Source organism: Balaenoptera borealis (genome assembly GCF_965194805.1).
Source record: "Balaenoptera borealis genome assembly, chromosome: 15".
Taxonomy (NCBI): Eukaryota; Metazoa; Chordata; class Mammalia; order Artiodactyla; family Balaenopteridae; genus Balaenoptera; species Balaenoptera borealis.
This window is the reverse complement of record NC_138871.1, coordinates 45,914,778-45,934,885: the sequence shown is the minus strand read 5'-3', so window position 1 is coordinate 45,934,885 and position 20,108 is coordinate 45,914,778. Positions and strand designations below refer to the sequence as shown.

General features: G+C 47.1%; 1 protein-coding gene across 5 annotated transcripts in view; it reads left to right on the top strand.

The window, feature by feature from the left end:
- Nucleotides 1-20,108, top strand: part of SPTBN1 (spectrin beta, non-erythrocytic 1) — a 195,803-nt gene extending 175,695 nt beyond the window's left edge. For 4 of the 5 annotated variants that reach the window (XM_082357918.1, XM_082357919.1, XM_082357920.1 and 1 more), the window contains 11 exons: nucleotides 44-418; nucleotides 4,014-4,258; nucleotides 5,405-5,543; nucleotides 6,356-6,440; nucleotides 8,257-8,453; nucleotides 9,549-9,661; nucleotides 10,390-10,453; nucleotides 14,758-14,996; nucleotides 16,227-16,400; nucleotides 17,905-17,947; nucleotides 18,777-20,108. In XM_082357918.1, coding sequence (XP_082214044.1) covers nucleotides 44-418; nucleotides 4,014-4,258; nucleotides 5,405-5,543; nucleotides 6,356-6,440; nucleotides 8,257-8,453; nucleotides 9,549-9,661; nucleotides 10,390-10,453; nucleotides 14,758-14,996; nucleotides 16,227-16,400; nucleotides 17,905-17,947; nucleotides 18,777-18,995 — 1,893 coding nt within the window. In that variant the 3' untranslated portion in view covers nucleotides 18,996-20,108. Of the gene's footprint in view, nucleotides 1-43; nucleotides 419-4,013; nucleotides 4,259-5,404; nucleotides 5,544-6,355; nucleotides 6,441-8,256; nucleotides 8,454-9,548; nucleotides 9,662-10,389; nucleotides 12,685-14,757; nucleotides 14,997-16,226; nucleotides 16,401-17,904; nucleotides 17,948-18,776 lie in introns of those variants that run through there. The other variant, XM_082357922.1, reaches the window with a different exon arrangement.

Here is a 20,108-nt window from a genome sequence, read left to right as displayed (position 1 = left end):
CACAGTAGTCTCACTGATTTCTTGGTGCTCATCCCTGTTTCAGATGCTACAAGAGCGATTCCGGGAATTCGCCCGGGACACAGGGAACATTGGGCAGGAACGCGTGGACACGGTCAATCACATGGCAGATGAACTCATCAACTCTGGACACTCGGATGCCGCCACCATCGCCGAGTGGAAGGACGGGCTCAACGAAGCCTGGGCTGACCTCCTGGAGCTCATCGACACGAGGACACAGATCCTCGCCGCCTCCTATGAACTGCACAAGTTTTACCACGATGCCAAGGAGATCTTTGGGCGCATCCAGGACAAGCACAAGAAACTCCCCGAGGAGCTCGGGAGAGATCAGAACACAGTGGAGACCTTACAGAGAATGCACACCACGTTCGAGCATGACATCCAGGCTCTGGGCACTCAGGTGGGTGAGGCGCTGCGCAGCGGTGGTGGCAGGGGTTCTTTCCATACAGCGTCTTTGTGCCTCTCTGAGCATCTCTCTCCATTCCTTGGCTCCTCCAAACATGCCTCAAAGAATTGCCCAAATTAAACGGACATGCGTGTGCACACACACGTATTACACACATTGTTGTAACGCTCCATTTGGGAGAACTTACCAGTCCGTAACATTCTGTTTGCCATATTTTGCAGACACTGTTGGATGAACAGTGTTTATGATTAAAATAAACAACCCAGACACATACACAAACATTGACAAGTTTTAGGCCTTCTCAACAAGAATTGAATTACGTTGGCATATCCATCCAGAATAATTTCCAAAATGATACCTCATTATTTTCCGTCAAACAGAGTCTGAGTTATGTATTGGAGAAGAGAGAAACCAAGACTCTAACGTTTTACTATGCCCGGTCTTCCCCTCCCGCCATGAAGTGGTTAACACTAAGGCTTTGTTTAAGAGCTGTCTGGCAAAGTGATAACAATATAACAGTAACGATCTGTAGTATAATCACTCTCTAATTCACACTCTCATTCCTGCACAGTTTACTGCTTAGTCTTATGTCTATTAGATGAAAAATAAATTTTATCTGCCTTTTCCCTTAAATTTCAAGATCTTAGAGAAGAAGTTCGTTTTCTTAAAGATATCAGCCCTGAGGATATCAGGAGGTTTGTTTTTACCTTTTAGAAGCACATCAGTGATCTAGTGCAGGGGTTGGCAGACTTCTTCTGTAGAAGCCCAGACAGTACAGATTTTTGGTTTTGTGGGACATACAGTCCGTTACAATTACTCAGCTCCGCCATCGTAGCATAAAGCAGCCACGGACAATCCGAAAGGGAAGGGCGTGGCTGTGTGCCAGCAAAGCTTTATAAAAACAGGGAGCCCACATTTGCCGTGGGCCAGCCCCTGATCTAGTGTGCCAGCCTTCTCTGGTGTGCTTTGGGGTTTGTTCTGTGGAAGGACCACCTTTACTGCTGTTGTCTTCCCCTTAATTTGCCCCTTCTAGAAGCAAAGGTAGGTCACAGCTGGGGCTCCATTCACGTTAAGTGGCTTCCCCTTTTCCATCCTGGAGGTAGAAGGTGTGGGGGGGATAATTTAAGAGATTTGTGGAGTGGCTGAGGGTCTGCATCAGGCAGAATTTAAAAGCGCCCACCATGCGTTGTGCGGGTTTCCAGTCTTTCCTTCACGGCTGGCGGATTCTCCATTCAGAAGCTTGTCAGCTTCCTGTTCAGTGGCTCTCACTGCGTGTAAGGCCCTGGAGCACCACGTGAGCGCGTAAGGATCCTGAGCCGTGCACTTAGAGCATGGCCACCAGAGAAGGGCCGACCCTGGCTTGAATTGAGCCTGTCACGCTGTATCGCTGCAAGTTTAATTCCCTTCCGAAGCTTCGGTTCCATAATGCTTTAAGGACTGCAGTGTGTATTGTTACAGTTTTTAAAAAGCTTAAGAGAACTTCTGGAATGCCTGGAAGCCTTATTAGCAGCAGGTCTTTCCTCTGCACCTGTAAAATCATTTACTTTTAGAACTTCAGGAGACTCCAGAGATGGTAGAGTTGCTCCTTCATTTTTTTTTTCCGTTAAGTCCCTTCACTTTGTGAGGCTCAGAGAGATGCAGGAACGTCCAGGGCAGGAATCTGTTCCGTCAAGCCTGATAGTCTGCACCTCACCATACCCACTGGGCCAGGCCATTTCAGCCACAAAAGTATGCATGCCCCTCCTGCAGTTAGAGCAGAAGGGAGGGCTCCCGGTGCAGCCTCCAGAAGCCGATGGCGTTTCCTCCTTGGCTGCTTTACTCTTAATGCCAGCTGACCCGCCACCATCCTCCATTCTGTGCAGGAACAGTGGACATGAGGGAACCTGATGATGGTCTGCAGTGACTCCTCAAAGCAGTAGTTAATTCTAGCGGGAATTTCTGCTTTTGCTCTCCCCATCTACCTTGTTTGTTGTTGTGAGAACAAATTGAAAACAGCTAGAGGCCCAGGAAATTTTTTTTTTTTTTTTTTTTTTAACTTGTTTGGAAAGATTTGGTTAGTCACATAGGAGATAAGCTTTTCAAATAATTTCCTAGGAACTTGCTTATTGTCATTTGAGTTAACACCTGAGCCATGTTTAAAGAATGTTTCCAAAAGTCTCTTAGGATATGGGAATCAAATCACCAGGGAAACCAAACCCCATTGATTCTTCTTTGCATCTCTTGCAGAAATTTGTTTTTCCTTACCTACCACCACCTAGAGCCTTCTGAGTGATCAGGGTCGGTACATCTCCCCGCAAGCCCCAGTGTCCCTCCCCCCGTGATGTTTGTCCACATACTCCCCTCACGGACCTCTGAAGGCTGCTATCATTCAGGATGGCTGTTGTCTTCAGACTTCGATCAGTAAATGAAGATTGAGTGTGCGCTCCCCATACATGTATATTTTAAATTAGATGTTGTGCACGAGTATGGCCTTACTAATACGTACTTTATATAAAACATAAGAGAAGGAAATTACAAAATAAGCCACGGTTATTAGTTTCTCTTGTAAAGGTGTATCTGCCCTCCACCACCACCCTCGCCCCCAACAAAAAGGTGAAAGCCGTTTCTTGTTTTTTTCCCCCTTTTTACACAGAAAGTATTGATATTATGTACACTCCCTGGGCTTTGCTTTCTCTACATAGCCGTCATCTTGGAGTACTTCTCATATGAGTACACAGAGCCCTTCCGCATTCTTTTTCATGACTGCCTGGGAGCCTGCTGTGTGAATGTGCCATTGTCATTTAACCAGTCCCTCATGGACGAACAGATACTTTATTTTCAGTCTTTTGCATTTACAGACATTGGTGCAATAAATAACCTTATGTGTATTTCATTTCCTAAAAGTGCAAGAGTATATGTAGGATAAATTCCCCAAAGTGGAATCATAAAATCAAAGGGCACACGCATTTATAAGTTTGGTGGGTACTGCCTGTGCCTGCTTGTAGGAGCTGTAACCTTTTGTCCCATCAGCAGTGAATCAGCTCACTGACATATACATCATCAAGCTTGATTTTTTGCCATCTAGGAGATGACAACTTACAGTATCTCCGTGTAGCATATTTTCATATGACTCATTGGCATTTCTTGTTCTCCAGAGTTTTTATTGAAGTTTGGCTGGTTAAGATTTTACTTTCTTTGGCATCAGCATTTTTAACTACATTAAGTGCTGCTTTTTTGTTTTTCACGTTGGAATGTGCCGTTGTGGGAGCTCTTACAGGTGATACATACATTGTTTTCAACAGCAACATCACATAGCTAATGGAAAAGGTGTTTTCAAAATGAGTTCTTGATGGCAGTTTCTCATTCCTGATTAAAAAAAAACACTGTCTGTACCATGCAGGAGCAGATTAGGTGTTTATCCTTTACTGTATCTGGGTGCATACCGTGTGTTTCTGTGCCGTCTTCATATCCTGGGCCCCCTCCGGGGACCTTTCCCGACCAGGGCTCCCATCAGCGCGAAGGCAGAATGGTGTGCAGAGGGGGAGCGGGAGGCCGGGTGGTGGCGCGGAGGCCCAGCTCTGAGCCGTCTCGTCTCCTGGCGGCTTCACAGGTGAGACAGCTGCAGGAGGATGCAGCCCGCCTCCAGGCCGCCTATGCGGGCGACAAGGCCGAGGACATCCAGAAGCGGGAGAACGAGGTCCTGGAAGCCTGGAAGGCCCTGCTGGACGCCTGCGAGGGCCGCAGGGTGCGGCTGGTGGACACGGGGGACAAGTTCCGCTTCTTCAGCATGGTGCGCGACCTCATGCTGTGGATGGAGGATGTCATCCGGCAGATCGAAGCCCAGGAGAAGCCACGGTAAGGCTGCCGGCCTCCCGGCTGGGCCCTGCCCCAGAGCTTCGAGGCCAGAGAGGGGGCGGGGAGGGGTTTTAGGGGCGCCGCCGCTGTTCCACTTGACTCCTGCACGCGGTTGTCAGGGAACGAGGGGCCCAGTGTAGTCGAGCCCTGTGGAGCCCTCCCCATTTCTCCCCGACCCTGTCCCCTGGGTCCACGCTCACCCAGGCCCGCCTGCTCTCATCTGTGGGCCTCGTGCCTCAAAGCAGCCGCATACCTGGGACCGGACTAGCTCTACCTCACCGCTGGCATGAGATGGCTTTTCTGAGTTCTTCTTCTATGTCTGTCAGATCAAAAACCACTCTATCCCTTTTCAGACATATTACTAAAGGTGCCTCTTACACTCAGCATCTGCTTTAATGGTGTCTCGGGATTCGTATTTAGTATTTGTTCTGTGTCTTCTCTTTGGCCATGTTTCATGCAAAGCGGTGAAGAGGAGCTAGTGGGTGTACAAGCAGGCACATATATAGCCTCCTGTTCCCCACTGCCGGCTCCAGCCCTCACCGTAACTGAGGAATGGACTGTGCCCCAAAAGAAGAAATACGGTTATTATATACATGAGGCAGTTGTGTTTCCTTAGGTCAGGACTTCCCAGTCAGTCGGTTTTGATGGATGAGACCTTCTCACAGCTCTGCCAGTCGCTGATTGCTTGGCTGGTTCCTGCTCTGTGTGTCTTCAGGTCTAAATAAGGAGACAGTATTTGCTGCTCTTTAGAACACACACGTCCTGAACCTTGGGCAGCTAACTCACTGGGGTACAACTGGGGACACCTGTACCTTCTTGAAGAGTCTGTACCTTCTTGAAGAGTCTGAAGTGCATTTCAAAGTAAAAGGTTGAACAGAGATCCAGTGGTTTTTCTGGTCTCCACCTAGAAAAATTGTTTAAGCGCACACACAAAAATAAAAGTAGCCGTATTCTCAGCGTTAGGTTGTGAAGCTGTGCCTGAGTTACACCATCGTTGTGCTACAGCTCAGTGACCCTGCCTGGGCTCAGACTGTGAATCAGATACTGTGCCGCCAGTTTCCTTCAAATTAATTACGTGTTTTGAAACCTACACGTTTATTTGAAAAGCTTGGTCTCCTAAAGGAAGTATCGTTTGTGTAATTTTAGGGATGTGTCCTCTGTTGAACTATTAATGAATAATCATCAAGGTATCAAAGCTGAAATCGATGCTCGTAATGACAGTTTCACGACCTGCATTGAACTTGGGAAATCGCTGCTGGCGAGGAAGCACTACGCATCAGAGGAGGTAGGATGCCGCTTCGCTTTGGGGCCTCTGGGGTGAGCGCAGCTGGTGTTCAGATGTACAGTGACTCACTCTTGTGAGCGTATGAGTATACACACTTGTGTGTGTATGTGTGTGTGGGCATATATAGACACACACACACAGAAATCTGTGCTTACATTCACACACACACACATGCACACACTTATATGTGTTTCAGAGCTCCTTGCTTCTTTCCTGTATGTATAGAATAAGACAGGCAAGTCTCTAGGTGTAGAGCCAATCAATCCATGGCACAGAAGACAATTTTTGAGGGCCTCTGGTCAAGGGTTCGTCCTCTCTCACCTCCTCCATCAGTTCTCGAAGGTGCCACCCCTTCTCTGTCACCTGTGCCCTAGATCTGTTTGCTCTTTAGTGGATGGTTGCTAAGTCGAGTTGGGAGGCTGGTGACACAGAGGTGAGTGGTTATCAGTGTGAGGCCTCCGAGAGCTCAGGGCTTTGCCCCTCTCGCCGCCCCCCACTCTTAACTTGAGTGTCTTCACCACAGCAAGCCCCGGAGTCTGGAGGGGTCTCAGTGCATTGCAGGCCTCCTCACGACACAGCAGCTTTGGGTGGAGCCCGGCCTTCCTCCCAGCCCCTTCTGGAAGGAACGTCGCCTTGCTTTTCTCTCCTCTCCCAGTATGCAGATCGACTGAGCAGTCCTTAGATCTTTCCTGCCTTAGTGGTGGTCTCTACATAAAAAGTGTTTTTCTTATATGAAGCGGCCCATCAAGGGGCAGACTAGGAGGATGTGATCTACTCTATTAAGATGTCCTTGGGGTCCTCTCTTCTCACAGATCAAGGAGAAGTTACTGCAGTTGACGGAAAAGAGGAAAGAAATGATTGACAAGTGGGAAGACCGATGGGAATGGTTAAGACTGAGTAAGGATGTACCTAATCTCTCTGCTCTTTTTGGGTCCCCACTGAAAGCAAGCCGGTTTATTTACCTGCTTTAATTGATTTGATATGATGTTATCTCTTAATGATTTTTGGAGTCTTTCTGAATGCTGCTTTTTTAATGTCCTATTTCACCATTTCCTGCTAATAAGTATTTTTAAGTAGTTCCCTGTGACATATTCATTATCTTTCATCTCATGATTGACCTCAGTGTTGTGAGCGGGGTCTGAGTGTGTAGGAACAGTATGGGGACGACAGGATGTGGCATCCCTCTGGGAGAGTGCAGACAGGAGCCCCTTCTCCTCCAGTTATCTTAAAGAAGAATTGTTACTGTGGAGTCAAGAAGATGGAAAGTTGGCTTGTTAGGTCTTATGAAAGCTAACAACGATAAAGATTTTGCCATGAACCAGGCATTATTCTAAGTGTTTTATATGTTTTTCTTTATTGACTTCCCACAATAACCCTCTGAGGTAGATTCTATTTTTAATCTCATTTTATAAAGGGAATATGTGAGCTAACACAGAGTTTATAATATACAGTATTGGGAATAGCATTTATGATTGGTATGAACTGCAAAGGTAGCCCAACTGAAGCATTATTTACCATACTTTGCCATTCTGTGTTTGGGGCTCCGGGCTCTGTCCTTATATTATATTATATAACCTTACTCTCAGGCACCAGGAGTGCTCTCTAGAAGCAGAATCCAAGGGGCCTTTTCTGAAAGGTGTGTAAGAGACCTAGTGGAGGCATCTCAATTCTTTTGAAAAAGAAATCCCACTTTTGATCATTCTTTGGATGAGGATTTGGTCTGTAAATTTTGCCAGCTCCCAGGGCAGGTTCGGTTCAGTTCAGTTCAGCAGAACCCAGATTACACTCCACTGTGAACTAGGCACCAGGGTGCATGCTGGGCACTCCTGATGAGGTGACAAGTCTCTCAAGCAGTGGGGGCATCTTCTTGTGCCGTGTTGGAGGCCGCCAGGGTGACACCAGTGCTGCCCGCAGTCTTGATTTCTTACCTGAATGACCCCAACCTTTGCTGCTTAAGGTATAATGAAAATGCCAGCCATAGTGCAGGCAGAGCGGAGATCTGGCCTGCCTTCTCACAGCTGCGGTGGGTGGAGGTCATGCTGTGTTTCCTCACGTGTGGAGGGACAGAACGAATAAAGCAGAAGCCTTAGCCCATACTGTCCCTACTTTCCATACTGCCTCCAGATCCTTCCCTGCCTCTCAACCCCCCAAAGTAAAACATAGCACTTCCACCCGAGAAAGGGTGATTGGTGAATGGCTCTCCCATCAAGAGTAATCTGGTTATAGGTAGATTGTGAGTTCTTCAGGGCTCTGAGGCTTACCTCACTGAAGTAGGGCTGAGTGAGCAGAGCATACCTCCTGGCCCTGCATGGCCGTATAGTAGCCACTGCCCACATGGGGCTCTTCAGAACTTGCAACATGGCTGGTCCAAATTAAGATGTGCTCCAAGTATAAAATACATGTCGGATTTCAAAGACAGAAGAAAAAAAAGATGTAACACAACTCAGTTAACTTTTATACTGATTACGTGTTGAAATAACAGTTATATCAGGTGGTCTAAAATATGCATTTGAAATCAACTTCACCTGTTTTTAATGCGGCTGCTGGGAAGGTTAAAGTTGTACACGTGTGGCTCACATGACGTTTATGTGGACAGCGCAGGTCTAGACTAGACTGTAAGCTGGTTGTGCCGGCAGCTGCCAGCAGAGGGCAGCGCCACCCCGAGCTGCCGAGTCACCCTGCCCTCCACACTCACTCTTGGCTCCCTGTGCAGTCTTGGAGGTCCATCAGTTCTCAAGGGACGCCAGTGTGGCCGAGGCCTGGCTGCTCGGACAGGAGCCCTACCTCTCCAGCCGAGAAATAGGCCAGAGCGTGGACGAGGTGGAGAAGCTCATCAAGCGCCACGAGGCTTTTGAAAAGTCTGCAGCGACCTGGGACGAGAGGTTCTCCGCCCTGGAAAGGCTGACGACAGTAAGTGGGCCCTGGGAGCCGGGGTGCTCTGCCGTGGTTCCCGTGGGCAGCCTCTCCTTCCTGCTCACCTCCTAGGCTAGGGAGCTCAGGTCATTGCTCTGATTTTAAAAGCAGTAAGGATCTTCCTGGAGTTGGTGTTTCTCTTGGTACAGGACATGGGGAGATGGTCCAGGGCTCCTGCCCCCTCAACCACTTGCTGGGCACCTAGGTCTGTGGTCACTTCCCGTCTGGGAATTGATCGATTGGGATTTGCTTTTCTCTTTTGATCTACTTTTCTTCCTGTATCTCACAGAAGCCGTGGAGCATAGCCTTACAGTTTTCTTCCGATTTCAGGATTAGAATTCCCATCAAGCACTAGTAGCTCGATCTTAGACCCCTGAAAACTCTCCCCAGTCCTGGTAATCTCTTCTGCCAAAATAAAGGCCTTAGAATAGGCCTTGCTCACTGGTGTTTTCTCTCCCAAGACACTTGCACTCCTGGTGGAAAGCTGATTCTTTATGGTGTGCTTCCCGATTTCTACAGTTGTGGGCATCTAAAATGTACCTGTACACGTGTGTTAAAACGGAATACTTCTGGTACATGCATATTGCTCATGAAATGGCTTAGTTCCAGTTAGTCTGTTTCGTGGCTTTTTTTAATGTGTTATTGGGGCTTGGCTGAACCTGAATCCCTACCGCAGCACAAGAAGCCTCTGTGGGAATTATTGCAGCTCTAACTCAGTGGTGTTTGTCTGATCTCTGATGAGAAGTCCAGCACGGACCCTCATGCTCAGGTGCTTTCTTCCTCAGCAAAGTTGAGAGCTGCAGAGTTCATTTAGAAACTAAACCCGATCTCCCAGGGGCACACACAACTCACAGGGCTTCTGCCAGCCCATAGAATGGATCTGTTTCATCACTCAGACCTCTGTTTCCTGTGGTTTGAGGTTGTAGCTGCAGTTCTTACGACCTTAACGAGATTTTGCTTAGGATGTTAGAGCTTCTGGTTGTCCCGCGTGATCCAGCGTAGACCGCTCAGAGAGGAGGGTTTGCCTGGAGCCCTCTCCTTAAAAGAGGCAGAGTCCGGGGCTCTGCCACACATCGGCATATTCTCCCTCAGTTGGAGCTACTGGAAGTGCGCAGACAGCAAGAGGAAGAGGAGAGGAAGAGGCGGCCGCCTTCTCCTGAGCCGAGCTCGAAGGTTTCCGAGGAGACCGAGTCCCAGCAGCAGTGGTGAGTCACGGGGCAGCCTGCCCACTTCAGTCTCAGATTCAGTGACGAGAGAGGTTTAGGGAGCACACTTTCCAAGCCCGTGCTGATGTGCCCTTCCTGTTAGTCACTTCCGAAGACTCCTGAGACTCTCTCTGTACAGTCACCCCTGGATAATATTTGAGGACAGTGACTTGTCCACATTCTCACGTTGCTATGTTGGTAGCGGAAGTGGAATGTCGACAGCAGCCATCTCTGCTGTGCACATGTGTGTGTACACACACACACACACACACACACACACACACACACTTAGAATTTCCACATGAGTAAATGGATGGAGTGAACTACCCAGATTTCAGGCCAGTGATTGTGTGGTGATGCTTTCTGAAAGTTCTGGGTGACTTTCACACAAAGGGCAGAAATTACTCTGTATTTCTGAAAGGCTGATTATTTAGCTGGGGTCCAAGCTCCATGACAACGCTGAATGCCACCTTTATGGGCAGGGATGCCTGTGGTCTTACTCTCTATCTAGAGTCAATTTGAAACACTTAAAGAGTTTTTAGAAAGAAATCACGTCATGTGAAAGAGGGGTGCATATGTTTTCCTGAGACAGGGGCTCTAATAAAGTTGACTTGTGTTCTCCCCCGTCTTCTTCTCTTTCTCCTCCTCTTTTCTTCCCCCCTCCCCTCCCTCCTTCCCCCTTTCCTCCTCTTCTCTCCTCTGTCTTCTTTCTCCCCCTTCCCCAACAGGGATACTTCAAAAGGAGAGCAAGTTTCCCAGAATGGTTTGCCGGCTGAACAGGGATCTCCACGGGTTAGTTACCGCTCTCAAACCTACCAAAACTACAAAAACTTTAATAGCAGACGGACAGCCAGTGACCAGCCGTGGTCTGGACTGTGAAGTTCGCTACCATTTGTCAAGAACCACTCTTTCCAAATCCTGTTGGTTTGACCTTTTGGCTTCCACTTCACCCACAGTGTTAAAAATTTTACTTAATTCATAGCCTTCCTTGGTTTCATATTTGTTTGCATTTAATTCATGTTTATTTGAGTTTTTTAACTGATGGATGCTCAGTTGCCTGAAAGCAACATACGTATTTTTTGTTTATTTATCGTGAGCTTTTTACTTTATTAAGATTTTGCAGCGAAAGCCTTACGTGAGTAATTGAAATTAAATGAGATTACAGCAAAATGAAGAAGAAAACTAGAATCTGACAGGTATGACACATCCAGTTATACTAACAGGGTGCAGTCCTGCACTATACGTAGCCCCCTTTACAGAGTTATTAACCTGCAATAGTTCACTAGGAATTGAGGAGGGAGACTTCCAGTACTAAGATTAAAACGTAGAGTCAGCTGTGTAACATTCCATGAAGGATGCATTCATTTATTGAAAATGATTAAAAAAAAAAAAAAGTTGAATCTACTTGGGAGGGTTTTTTAAACTTTAGGCGCAGAATCTGAACGGTTTTGAGACCCTCGGATCATTTATTACTTTTTTACAAACCAGGTCCTCTCTTTATTTTTTTCTGCCAAGTCCTGAACTGAGAATTGTAGGCTCGCTTGCAGCAGATAATGCAACCAGCCTCAGGAGTCAGGGGCCCACTGACTGCTGCCACCACCTCTGTCTGGGTCACTGTTGGCACCGCCGGGACGTGGGATGTGGCAGGTGTGGCAGCGCTTCTCGGCCCGTTGGGGAAGCCTGCCTACCAGACTTCCACGCCTCTCCGTTCAGTTGATGACTTCAGGGTGTCAAACTGTTTAAATTTTTCAAACACATGGAACAAAAGCCATTCTGGTTCACCCTGATTACTTGAACGACGCACTTGGGGGAACCACCCCAGGAGGTGTTGCCTGCCTCCAGGCTCCAGAAGTCCTTCAGTGTCTCTGTAGACAGAAACTCCGTTGTATGTCTTGTATCGATCTTCTGATTCATTTTTCGTTTTCTTCTGACCTTTTGTGACGCTCTCTAATAAAGAGTCGTTTAGGATGACATTTATCAGACCACCAGCAGGGATTTGAAAATGTCTTAACAGAAATTCTGTTCACCAAACCAAGCCCATATTACATCAAAGCCTTGTGAGACATTCACTTGCTCATTTGCCATATTTAGATGTTAGTGGAATCAGAAAACCTGTTTTGATATGTGTTCTCCATGAGTTAAGTCTAATTTGTCTTTTCATTTCATGATGCATGTCTTTTTTTTTTCTTTTGTCAGGATAACATCATATAGCATCTTGTTTGTTGTTTCCTCATTTCTATGTACATATCTATCTACTTGCGACCGTAGATGGGTATATAGATAGATGCCAAGCTTCTTATGTTCTGGGAGTAGTATGCACCATTATTGGGTCTCTGCCTTAAAAACACACCAAAATTCATTTTAGAAAAGAAACTACTGCTTCATCTTTGGTGATTAGGGAGCCCTGACGTGTGTTTCTGGCTCCAAATGATATGTGTCATTGATCTATATGTATATATGTGGTGTGCCCATATATATATGTTTAAATTTTGTATCATGAGGACTAATACCCAATTTTATGCCTTTCGTATTCAGAAGACCAAAAACAAAACAAAGCCACATAAGCACACAGGAAAGGAGTGCTGTGATGCTTTTGGCATTTGTTCTCATGCCTATTTTTATCTAGATTTTTAAATTGTAGCTTGCCAGACAAATTTTTAATTGTAATTGGATTGTATCAGAAGAAGAAAAGCTCTTTTCATTCTTCTGAGTTACGGTGCAGAGACTCAAGTTAATGAACTTGAAAATAGTGTTGCTTCTTGCACTTAGAAAACCAATCAGGTGTCCCTTGTGCTACTAGTTGTCACGTTGCATTTATGTTCACCTCCTGATTGAAATATTCTCAGGTGTACGCAGCCACTAATCGCTAAAGAGAAGCAACGTGGGGTGGGGGTAGGGGTGTATCCACATGTACCCAGTTTGGTCACAGCACTACGATTTGCTTTTGATGTTTGTCTCTAGTGGCGTGTTGTCTGTTGGCATGCTTAAGCACATGTCCATTAAAATTCATTTTGTTCCTTTTATTTTCCTTGTTTTCTTGGTTAGTGATTCATTTGCATAAACATTAATTATCTCTGCATACTGGTTTGGGGTTTTCTCTTTCCTTCTAACTCTAAAGAAAAAAATTTTTGCTGCAGAACTTCCCCCAGAAGGGGCTTCCCCTGGCCGTCACCTACCTTGAAGTTTGACCAAGTGTGATAAATTTTAGCCTTTTTCCAGTAAACATTCCTCTATCCAGGTCACTGCTGTCACTAGCAGTTTTTGAGTCACACCTGCAGCACTAATTTTTTTTTGTTTAACCTGGTTTCTATAGACACTAACCCCATGTCTCCCTGGACTCATGCCTGGCACAGGCCTTCCAGACCGATCTCATACTTCCTCCCAACCAGAAGTTTCCTGAAATCTCACACTAGAACAGATGTGTCAACCTTAAAATCCACTCACTTACTTTTGACTCGGGGGTTTTGTTTTTTTGGTTACTATTTCCCCCTTGTCTCTCCTTTAAAAGGGAAAGGCAAGAGAGAGATTTAAATAGCATATTTCTTATAAGCACTGGTCGACAGGCTGTCACTTGCAAGGCCAGGATAATCACCGTGCATCTCCTCCCTGTGCCTTTCTACCCTAAGAATCCTTTTTCCACGTTGCTGTGTGGATAAAGGGTTCTAATCACAGACACCCTTCAAGTGCGTAGCCTCTAGTCTTACCTTAACCCCCCGCTGCAGACAGTGATCGTTTGTATAGACAGAGTATAAACTTGACTCCCAGCCCACCACTTAGATAAGGCCCAACAGAGACATCCCAGTTCCTGGGAGTTGACATATCGAATGTTCAAGCGGTGGTAGGCAGTCGCCCCTTGATCCTGTTGAGGTTGTTGCTGCTAATTTTGCTGTCACCTGGTTCTGGGCAGCAGAGGTGGGGGACGTATCTAATGAGCGTGCCGTTGACACCTCCATGTTTGTCCGTGTATGAAGGGTGCAGGTTGTCTGTAATCCACTAAAGCATCAGCCACACCCAGCTTTAGTAACTCGCTAATCCCACACCCTGGGCGTATCAGCCAGGGACCGCTTCAGTTCATGGTACACAGTTGATGGCACACAGGCTGAAAGCGATAATGAATGGAGACCCTACTGCATTTCCCAAGCCGAAAAGCCATGAGGGTTACAATATAAATGAGCTTGGGAAGGAACAGCTCCCGAAGACGTCTCCAGCCCGAAGGGTCAGAGCCGCTGGAAGCCTGGCTGTCTGGGCTTCCTCGTCTCAGTGCAGCAAGGCACCGTGATCAACCAGCACGTGATGGGGAAGGCCCTGGTTCTGTCTTTGTTTGGGGGTAAATAGCTGTGTGGTGTTGAGTGACTGTGATTGGCTTTTCCAGCTCCTTTAACACAAACTACAACCCACTCACGATACAACTTCGGCAGATGTGGTTAAATTGATGTTCGTTGACTTGCCTCATTTCCTTCCAGCTCTTAAGTTCCAAAGTCTAACGGGGATGGTAGATGTGAAATGCATGATTGCCGTCCTAATTTCTGCATGTGTTTATGACGATGTGTCAAGGGGTGGTGGGAGGAGAGCCGAAGAGCATTTTCAGAAACCAAAGGTCTTTCTTGTCTGACTTTGGGGGAATGCCGTGTAGTACTGATAGAGTTGTCTATCCATCTGTTTGTGAATGCCCTTTCGCTTCAACTTCCAGCCCTTCTGGTGGCGTCCTTGGTTGTAAGGTGGCTGCTGTATAACGTCTACTCTCTCATATTTAATATGTGTGATTGTTAACTGTTGTCCTTTTGTTTTAAAGTAACCATAAGAGGAAATGATCTGAGTTCTATTAGAGAAAATGGATTGATCAGAGGAACAGAGTGCAGTAAAACTCATCCTGGCATTTCGCTTTTCTCATTTCCCCGTAAACGGGCGGGTATTAATCCATTCCCACCTTCTAATGTCCTTGGTGTCCAGCTGGCTTTGTGGGATGTGCAATGGTTTTACTGTACTGCCTCGATCTGTGCCAGGCATTTATACACAGCCACGTGTGCGAGTCAGAGCGTATGTGGTCACCCCCGGGGCTCACGGGGTTAGCTGAACGGCCTCTCCGCTGTCCCTAGATGGCAGAAATGGTGGACACGAGCGAAATGGTCAATGGCGCTGCAGAACAGAGGACAAGCTCGAAAGAGTCCAGCCCCATCCCCTCTCCCACCTCCGAGCGCAAAGCCAAGACTGCCCTCCCGGCCCAGAGCGCTGCCACCTTGCCGGCCAGGACCCAGGAGACGCCTTTGGCCCAGATGGAAGGCTTCCTGAATCGGAAGCACGAGTGGGAGGCCCACAATAAGAAGGCCTCAAGCAGGTAACAGCACAGAGGCTGAGGCAGTCCCGGGGGAAGTCGGCCCATTAAGAGGTGGAGGTGGGCCACTCTTGATCGAAAGGGGAGTGTGTGTTTATGTGGCTGATTTGTTCTATAGCTTCCCGGGCATTACATCCTTCTCGGGACTGACGTTGGGAAGTGGGAGTAGTGTGCTTTTTTTATTCACCGAGAGAAGGAAGAGTTAAGTGTGTGTGGGAACAGCAAGAAGAGGCCTTAGTAGTTCCTCCTGAGAAGGAATATTGCTAGATTGAGGGGGGGGGGGGGAGTCTTCCCTAGAGTGAAATGATTTCACTGTTGTTTCCCTCCTGGGGGATGTTTTAAGACATTCACCATTTCCCCTACCTTATCGCCATATCAGTCTTTATACTTGTTATCTCCCAGTAGCCCTACTTGTATTATCTCCATTTTACAAATGAAGAAACTGAGGCTCTGGGAGGTTAAGAAAGCTCACTCTGTGTAGTAACTTAGTAAATGGCACAGCTAGGGTAAAACTCATCTGACTCCACAGCCTGTGTGCTTAACCAGTAAACCAAACTGCCTGGAACCACCATGTACAGTTGTACAGGTTGTACACTGTACAAGGGAATCCCATCTAAGAGCTGCCATCCACATTGGGGACATTATAGATTTATTTGTTAATACAGGCAGGTGGCAGTAAAGTGTCTTGTTCTAATAAAGGCAGTATATTAGGACAGTTTGCCATACCCTGGGGGAAAGGCTACCTTTTTCTAATTCAGCCAGTGTACCATAAGTGCTAGTGGCCCTGGGTCTGCCTCCCCCTCCCTGTCACGTAGCCAGGCCACTTCATTACAGAATGAAGCTGAGGTGGAAGAGCTGCTTAAGGACAGGCATGTTTCCAGTAAGGAGCTTGGCCTGTACCCTGTTACCACACGAGTGTACCAAACACCAGCAAAAGTCTTTCCCGTCAGAGCCAAGAGTACCTTTATTTAATGAAAGAGGGCACTGTGGTTTTCTTCAAACTCAAAGTGAGAAGTGGCCCTCAAAAACCTGCCACTAGCAGTACGTGTCTTGTCTTGGGAGTCCACAGAGGAATTCTGTTCCATTGCGTATTTTTAGCAGGATTTAGGAAGGGCCTTTAACAGGGGATCATGCCATGTTGTGTGAGGATCGTTTTCGTGTTAATCAGACCCTTAGTTCTTGAGGGGAGTGTGGAGCAGAAACTTGAAGTTCCTTTTTTTTTTTACTGCTCAGGTCCTGGCACAATGTTTACTGTGTCATAAATAACCAAGAAATGGGTTTCTACAAAGATGCAAAGACAGCTGCTTCCGGAATTCCCTACCACAGTGAGGTCCCTGTGAGTTTGAAAGAAGCCATCTGTGAAGTGGCCCTTGATTACAAAAAGAAGAAGCACGTGTTCAAGCTAAGGTGAGCGTTGCCAGAGAGTGGGTGTGTGTTTATTTTCACTCTGGGGGTTGGTTTTCTTAGATAGATGCTGTGATCAGTTGATTCCTCTCCTCTGCCGTTTAAAAAATCACCGACAAAGTGACAAACTGGATAGGCACACGTCTTGGTTAGGCTCTCTGGGCTCGGTGGCCGGTTAACGGCACAACTGAACATGGAAGAAAAGGAGCTTTCCTTTTTAAAAGCTGGAACTTAGTGTTTCCTGAGACAAGGTGAGCTAGTCACTTTTCACAGTTTAAGCGGAGCTTAGAAAAATAGTTTCCCCGTCTTTGCAGCTAATCCAGACCCAGGAGATGCTGTTCTTTGCTCATGACTTATCTGGAGATGGGTCAAGTGAGTCATCCCGGAGCCAGGTGGAGACAAACAGGAAGGGGCGGGTGCTCCCCTGACTCACCCAGCGGATGTTCCAGATGCCTCTGGAACCATTCAGTTCCAAATGTCTCTACCCTGTACAACACGTACGACTCCCAGCAGAGTGGATCCAAGCTCTGAAGTTCTGCTTGTACTTGGGAATGGGCAGAAAAATCCGTTTTTCTTTTAAAAGCGTGAAAAGCAAACATGTTAGTGGTTAGGACGATACTTAGTCTGATACTAACTTGATCTGTTGCTTTGGGATTTGAAAAGCAAACTTTGGTCCTCAGTTACACGTGAGTCTCATGCCAGCTGGACGAGGCCAAGGACCGCAAACGAGAGCAGTTCAAATGGGGTGATTCTTTGAGCCCTGGACGGGCACTGGAGGCAGGCCCCAGGGACCTGAGACGCTTTACACACTGTAAGACCAGGCGCGGCCAGCCTGGCACCCACCCTGGCTGCACGCCCACTTTGTACTTCCTTGATGCGGCTTCAGAGCGTCGGGATATCGGCAGAGGGCATTTACCTCCTCTGCACCGGCAACACCCGCTTCCTCTGGACGCAGCAGAGAAGGAGGGGCCCTCCCAGCCAGCGTCCTCTCCTTGTCACAGTGATAGCCCGGCCAGGGCAGTTTCTTTTGTTCTGAGAGGTGTATAAGAAGAGAAGTCTAGGAGAACTTTTCTGGGTGTCAGTTCAGAAAGCCTGGTATTTGTTAATGTGGGGGATGTAAGTCCAGTGGCAGAATTTCAGGAGGACCCGTGAGTTTTAAAGAGCTTTCTTCTGTGTTCAGTTTAGAGCAGTGATCGGTCATCCCAGTGGTCTTTGCCACAACAGATCCAGGTGTTGACATGTTCGGAGCTTTTTGGATCCTTCCAGTGATTGAAACACCCATGTTACCTGTGCATATTGGCCCAATTATATGGCTTCTTGATGCCCCGGGGTGCGGCTGCTGGGCCCGTGCAGGCCCCCCGGCACGGTGGGCGACGTGTGCAGGGTTCTCACGGGCATTTCTGGTGTGATTCCTGCGGCTTGCTTGTATCCCACATGAGAGTTGGGGGATTTTTTTTTTTTTTTCCTTAAGTTATATTGTGACTGAGTTTCTTCTTTCAAATTACAGACTAAATGACGGCAATGAGTACCTCTTCCAAGCCAAAGACGATGTAAGTTTCTAAGTTTCATTTTTTTTCAAATACTTAGAAGTTTGCAAGTGTTGGTGGCCCGAAGAGCTTTATTTATGGTGTTCTTCACATAAGTAATGACCCAGTGGTGGCTTCTGTCCTCTGGCCTCCACGGTCATGAAGCTGGCAGGTGTTCGGTTCTCCTGTATCTTTTCAGAGGCAGTGGATGTCATCTCGCTGTCCTCCCGCCGCGGCAGGAGAGCTAGCGCAGGGTCCCTTGAAGTCCGCGGAGGAGACCTGTGGGTGAAGCACAGGGAGCAGGTCCCAGCACTGGGTGTGGATCCTGCAGCCCAGCCAGGAGCCTCCCCGTTGCACCCACTGCGCCCCGCTGCCTTTAACCAACCATTGCATGGCTGTGCTCCTCCTTGAGAGGAGAGAGGGTCGGCCGATGGGAAAACAACACGTATGCAGGGCTTTACATTCGAAAAAAGCAACTTCTGTTAAATTTATACAATGTTATGGGTCAAATATATTTCAGTTTAAAAAAGGAAAAGAAAAAGCACCTTCTAGGGTGGGACCTGACACCCTACTGTAGACCCGTCTTCCAGCTCGTCCACATTTGTTAGGGCCACATACTAGAGTGAGGACCTTCAGGTACCGTAAACCGAATTCTGGTGAGCGTTCAATCATGTTCACTCCTGTCCTGACAAAGCAGAGGTTCGTTTGGGAACTGCTTTCCCCTCTCAGGCAGACACACCGTTCCCAAGCCTTCCAGCCCCCAGAGGCTCACACAGTCACCCAGGGGGACTGAAGAGCATCTCGTGCCCATCCCTCTTAGTTGAGTCTCACCTGTGTCCCCTCCTTCATCCAGGAGGAAATGAACACATGGATCCAGGCCATCTCCTCTGCCATCTCCTCCGATAAACACGAGGTGTCCGCCAGCACCCAGAGCACGCCAGCATCCAGCCGGGCTCAGACCTTGCCCACCAGCGTTGTCACCATCACCAGCGAGTCCAGTCCCGGCAAACGGGAGAAGGACAAAGAGAAAGACAAAGAAAAGAGGTTCAGCCTTTTTGGCAAAAAGAAGTGAACTCCTTTCCGTCACCTCCTGCCCTTCTCTTAACCTTTTCAGTGAAATTCCAGCATGCAAGCTCAGAACCAACACATTACTCTCTGTGCCTAAATGTTCCTCAATGTGGTTGATTTTTTCCTTTTAATTTATAGAGCATTTCTCGGGGGGGTGGGGTGGGGAAAATACACCTAAACACTTTATCTCCAAGTTACAAAAAAGCTTGAGGTGCAGAGGGAAGACCAGATTTTTTTAAACGAAATTATATAGATTAGATCTCAATATTTAAACTGTTCCTCAATTTTGTGAGGCTGTGTTGGAAATAACCCGCCTCTAGTGCTGTTGGTATGCAAGGCAGCGGTGCTTAAACAGTATTTCCTGTGCTCACCACAGACAAAATGTACCAAGTTCCCAACACCATTCTCTTCCATTTACTTCCAGTGGTTACCTTGAGTCTTGACTATTAGAAGTGCCCACGATGGGTCTAACCTGGAATAAACAGATTGTGTATTATGATCTCGCTGCAGCCACAGTGCAGCTCCATTGTTAACTCTACAGACCAAACCATTTGTATCTGGCATCACTTACTAACACACGACATGCGGCTCTTCTGCATCAACCTGGACGACGGTTAAGAATGTCGGGATCCAAGAAGGAATAGAAAACTGATACTGTTTTAAATAATCTGTAATTTCTTTTTTTTTTTTTTTTTTGCTGAAATACATTATATTGTATGTTTGAGATAATTCTAGTACAAAGTATAATAAAACTAGATGTATAATAAACCCTTTAAATCATTGGTAAGTGTACAAGTGGAACTGAAGCATTTACTGGACAAAGTCCTGTTACCCTAATGGTTACTTGCTTGTGCGTTGCCACACTGTGTTATAATTTGCTTCATTACCTTGCTATTTGATACATAGTGTGCATTTCTCTGTCACTGTAACGATTGTAATGACAAATTTTCATCTTACTGCACAATCAAAATGGCATTGATAGGAATGAACTCCAGAGGCTGGGCCTGAGCAGGGAGGTGGTCACTCAGGCCCGGTGCTCAGTCGTTATGACCTGTACCTCTCGACTTTTGCCCTCTCTGTTAAATATATGCTATGTCATTAAATGCTTTTAAATCTA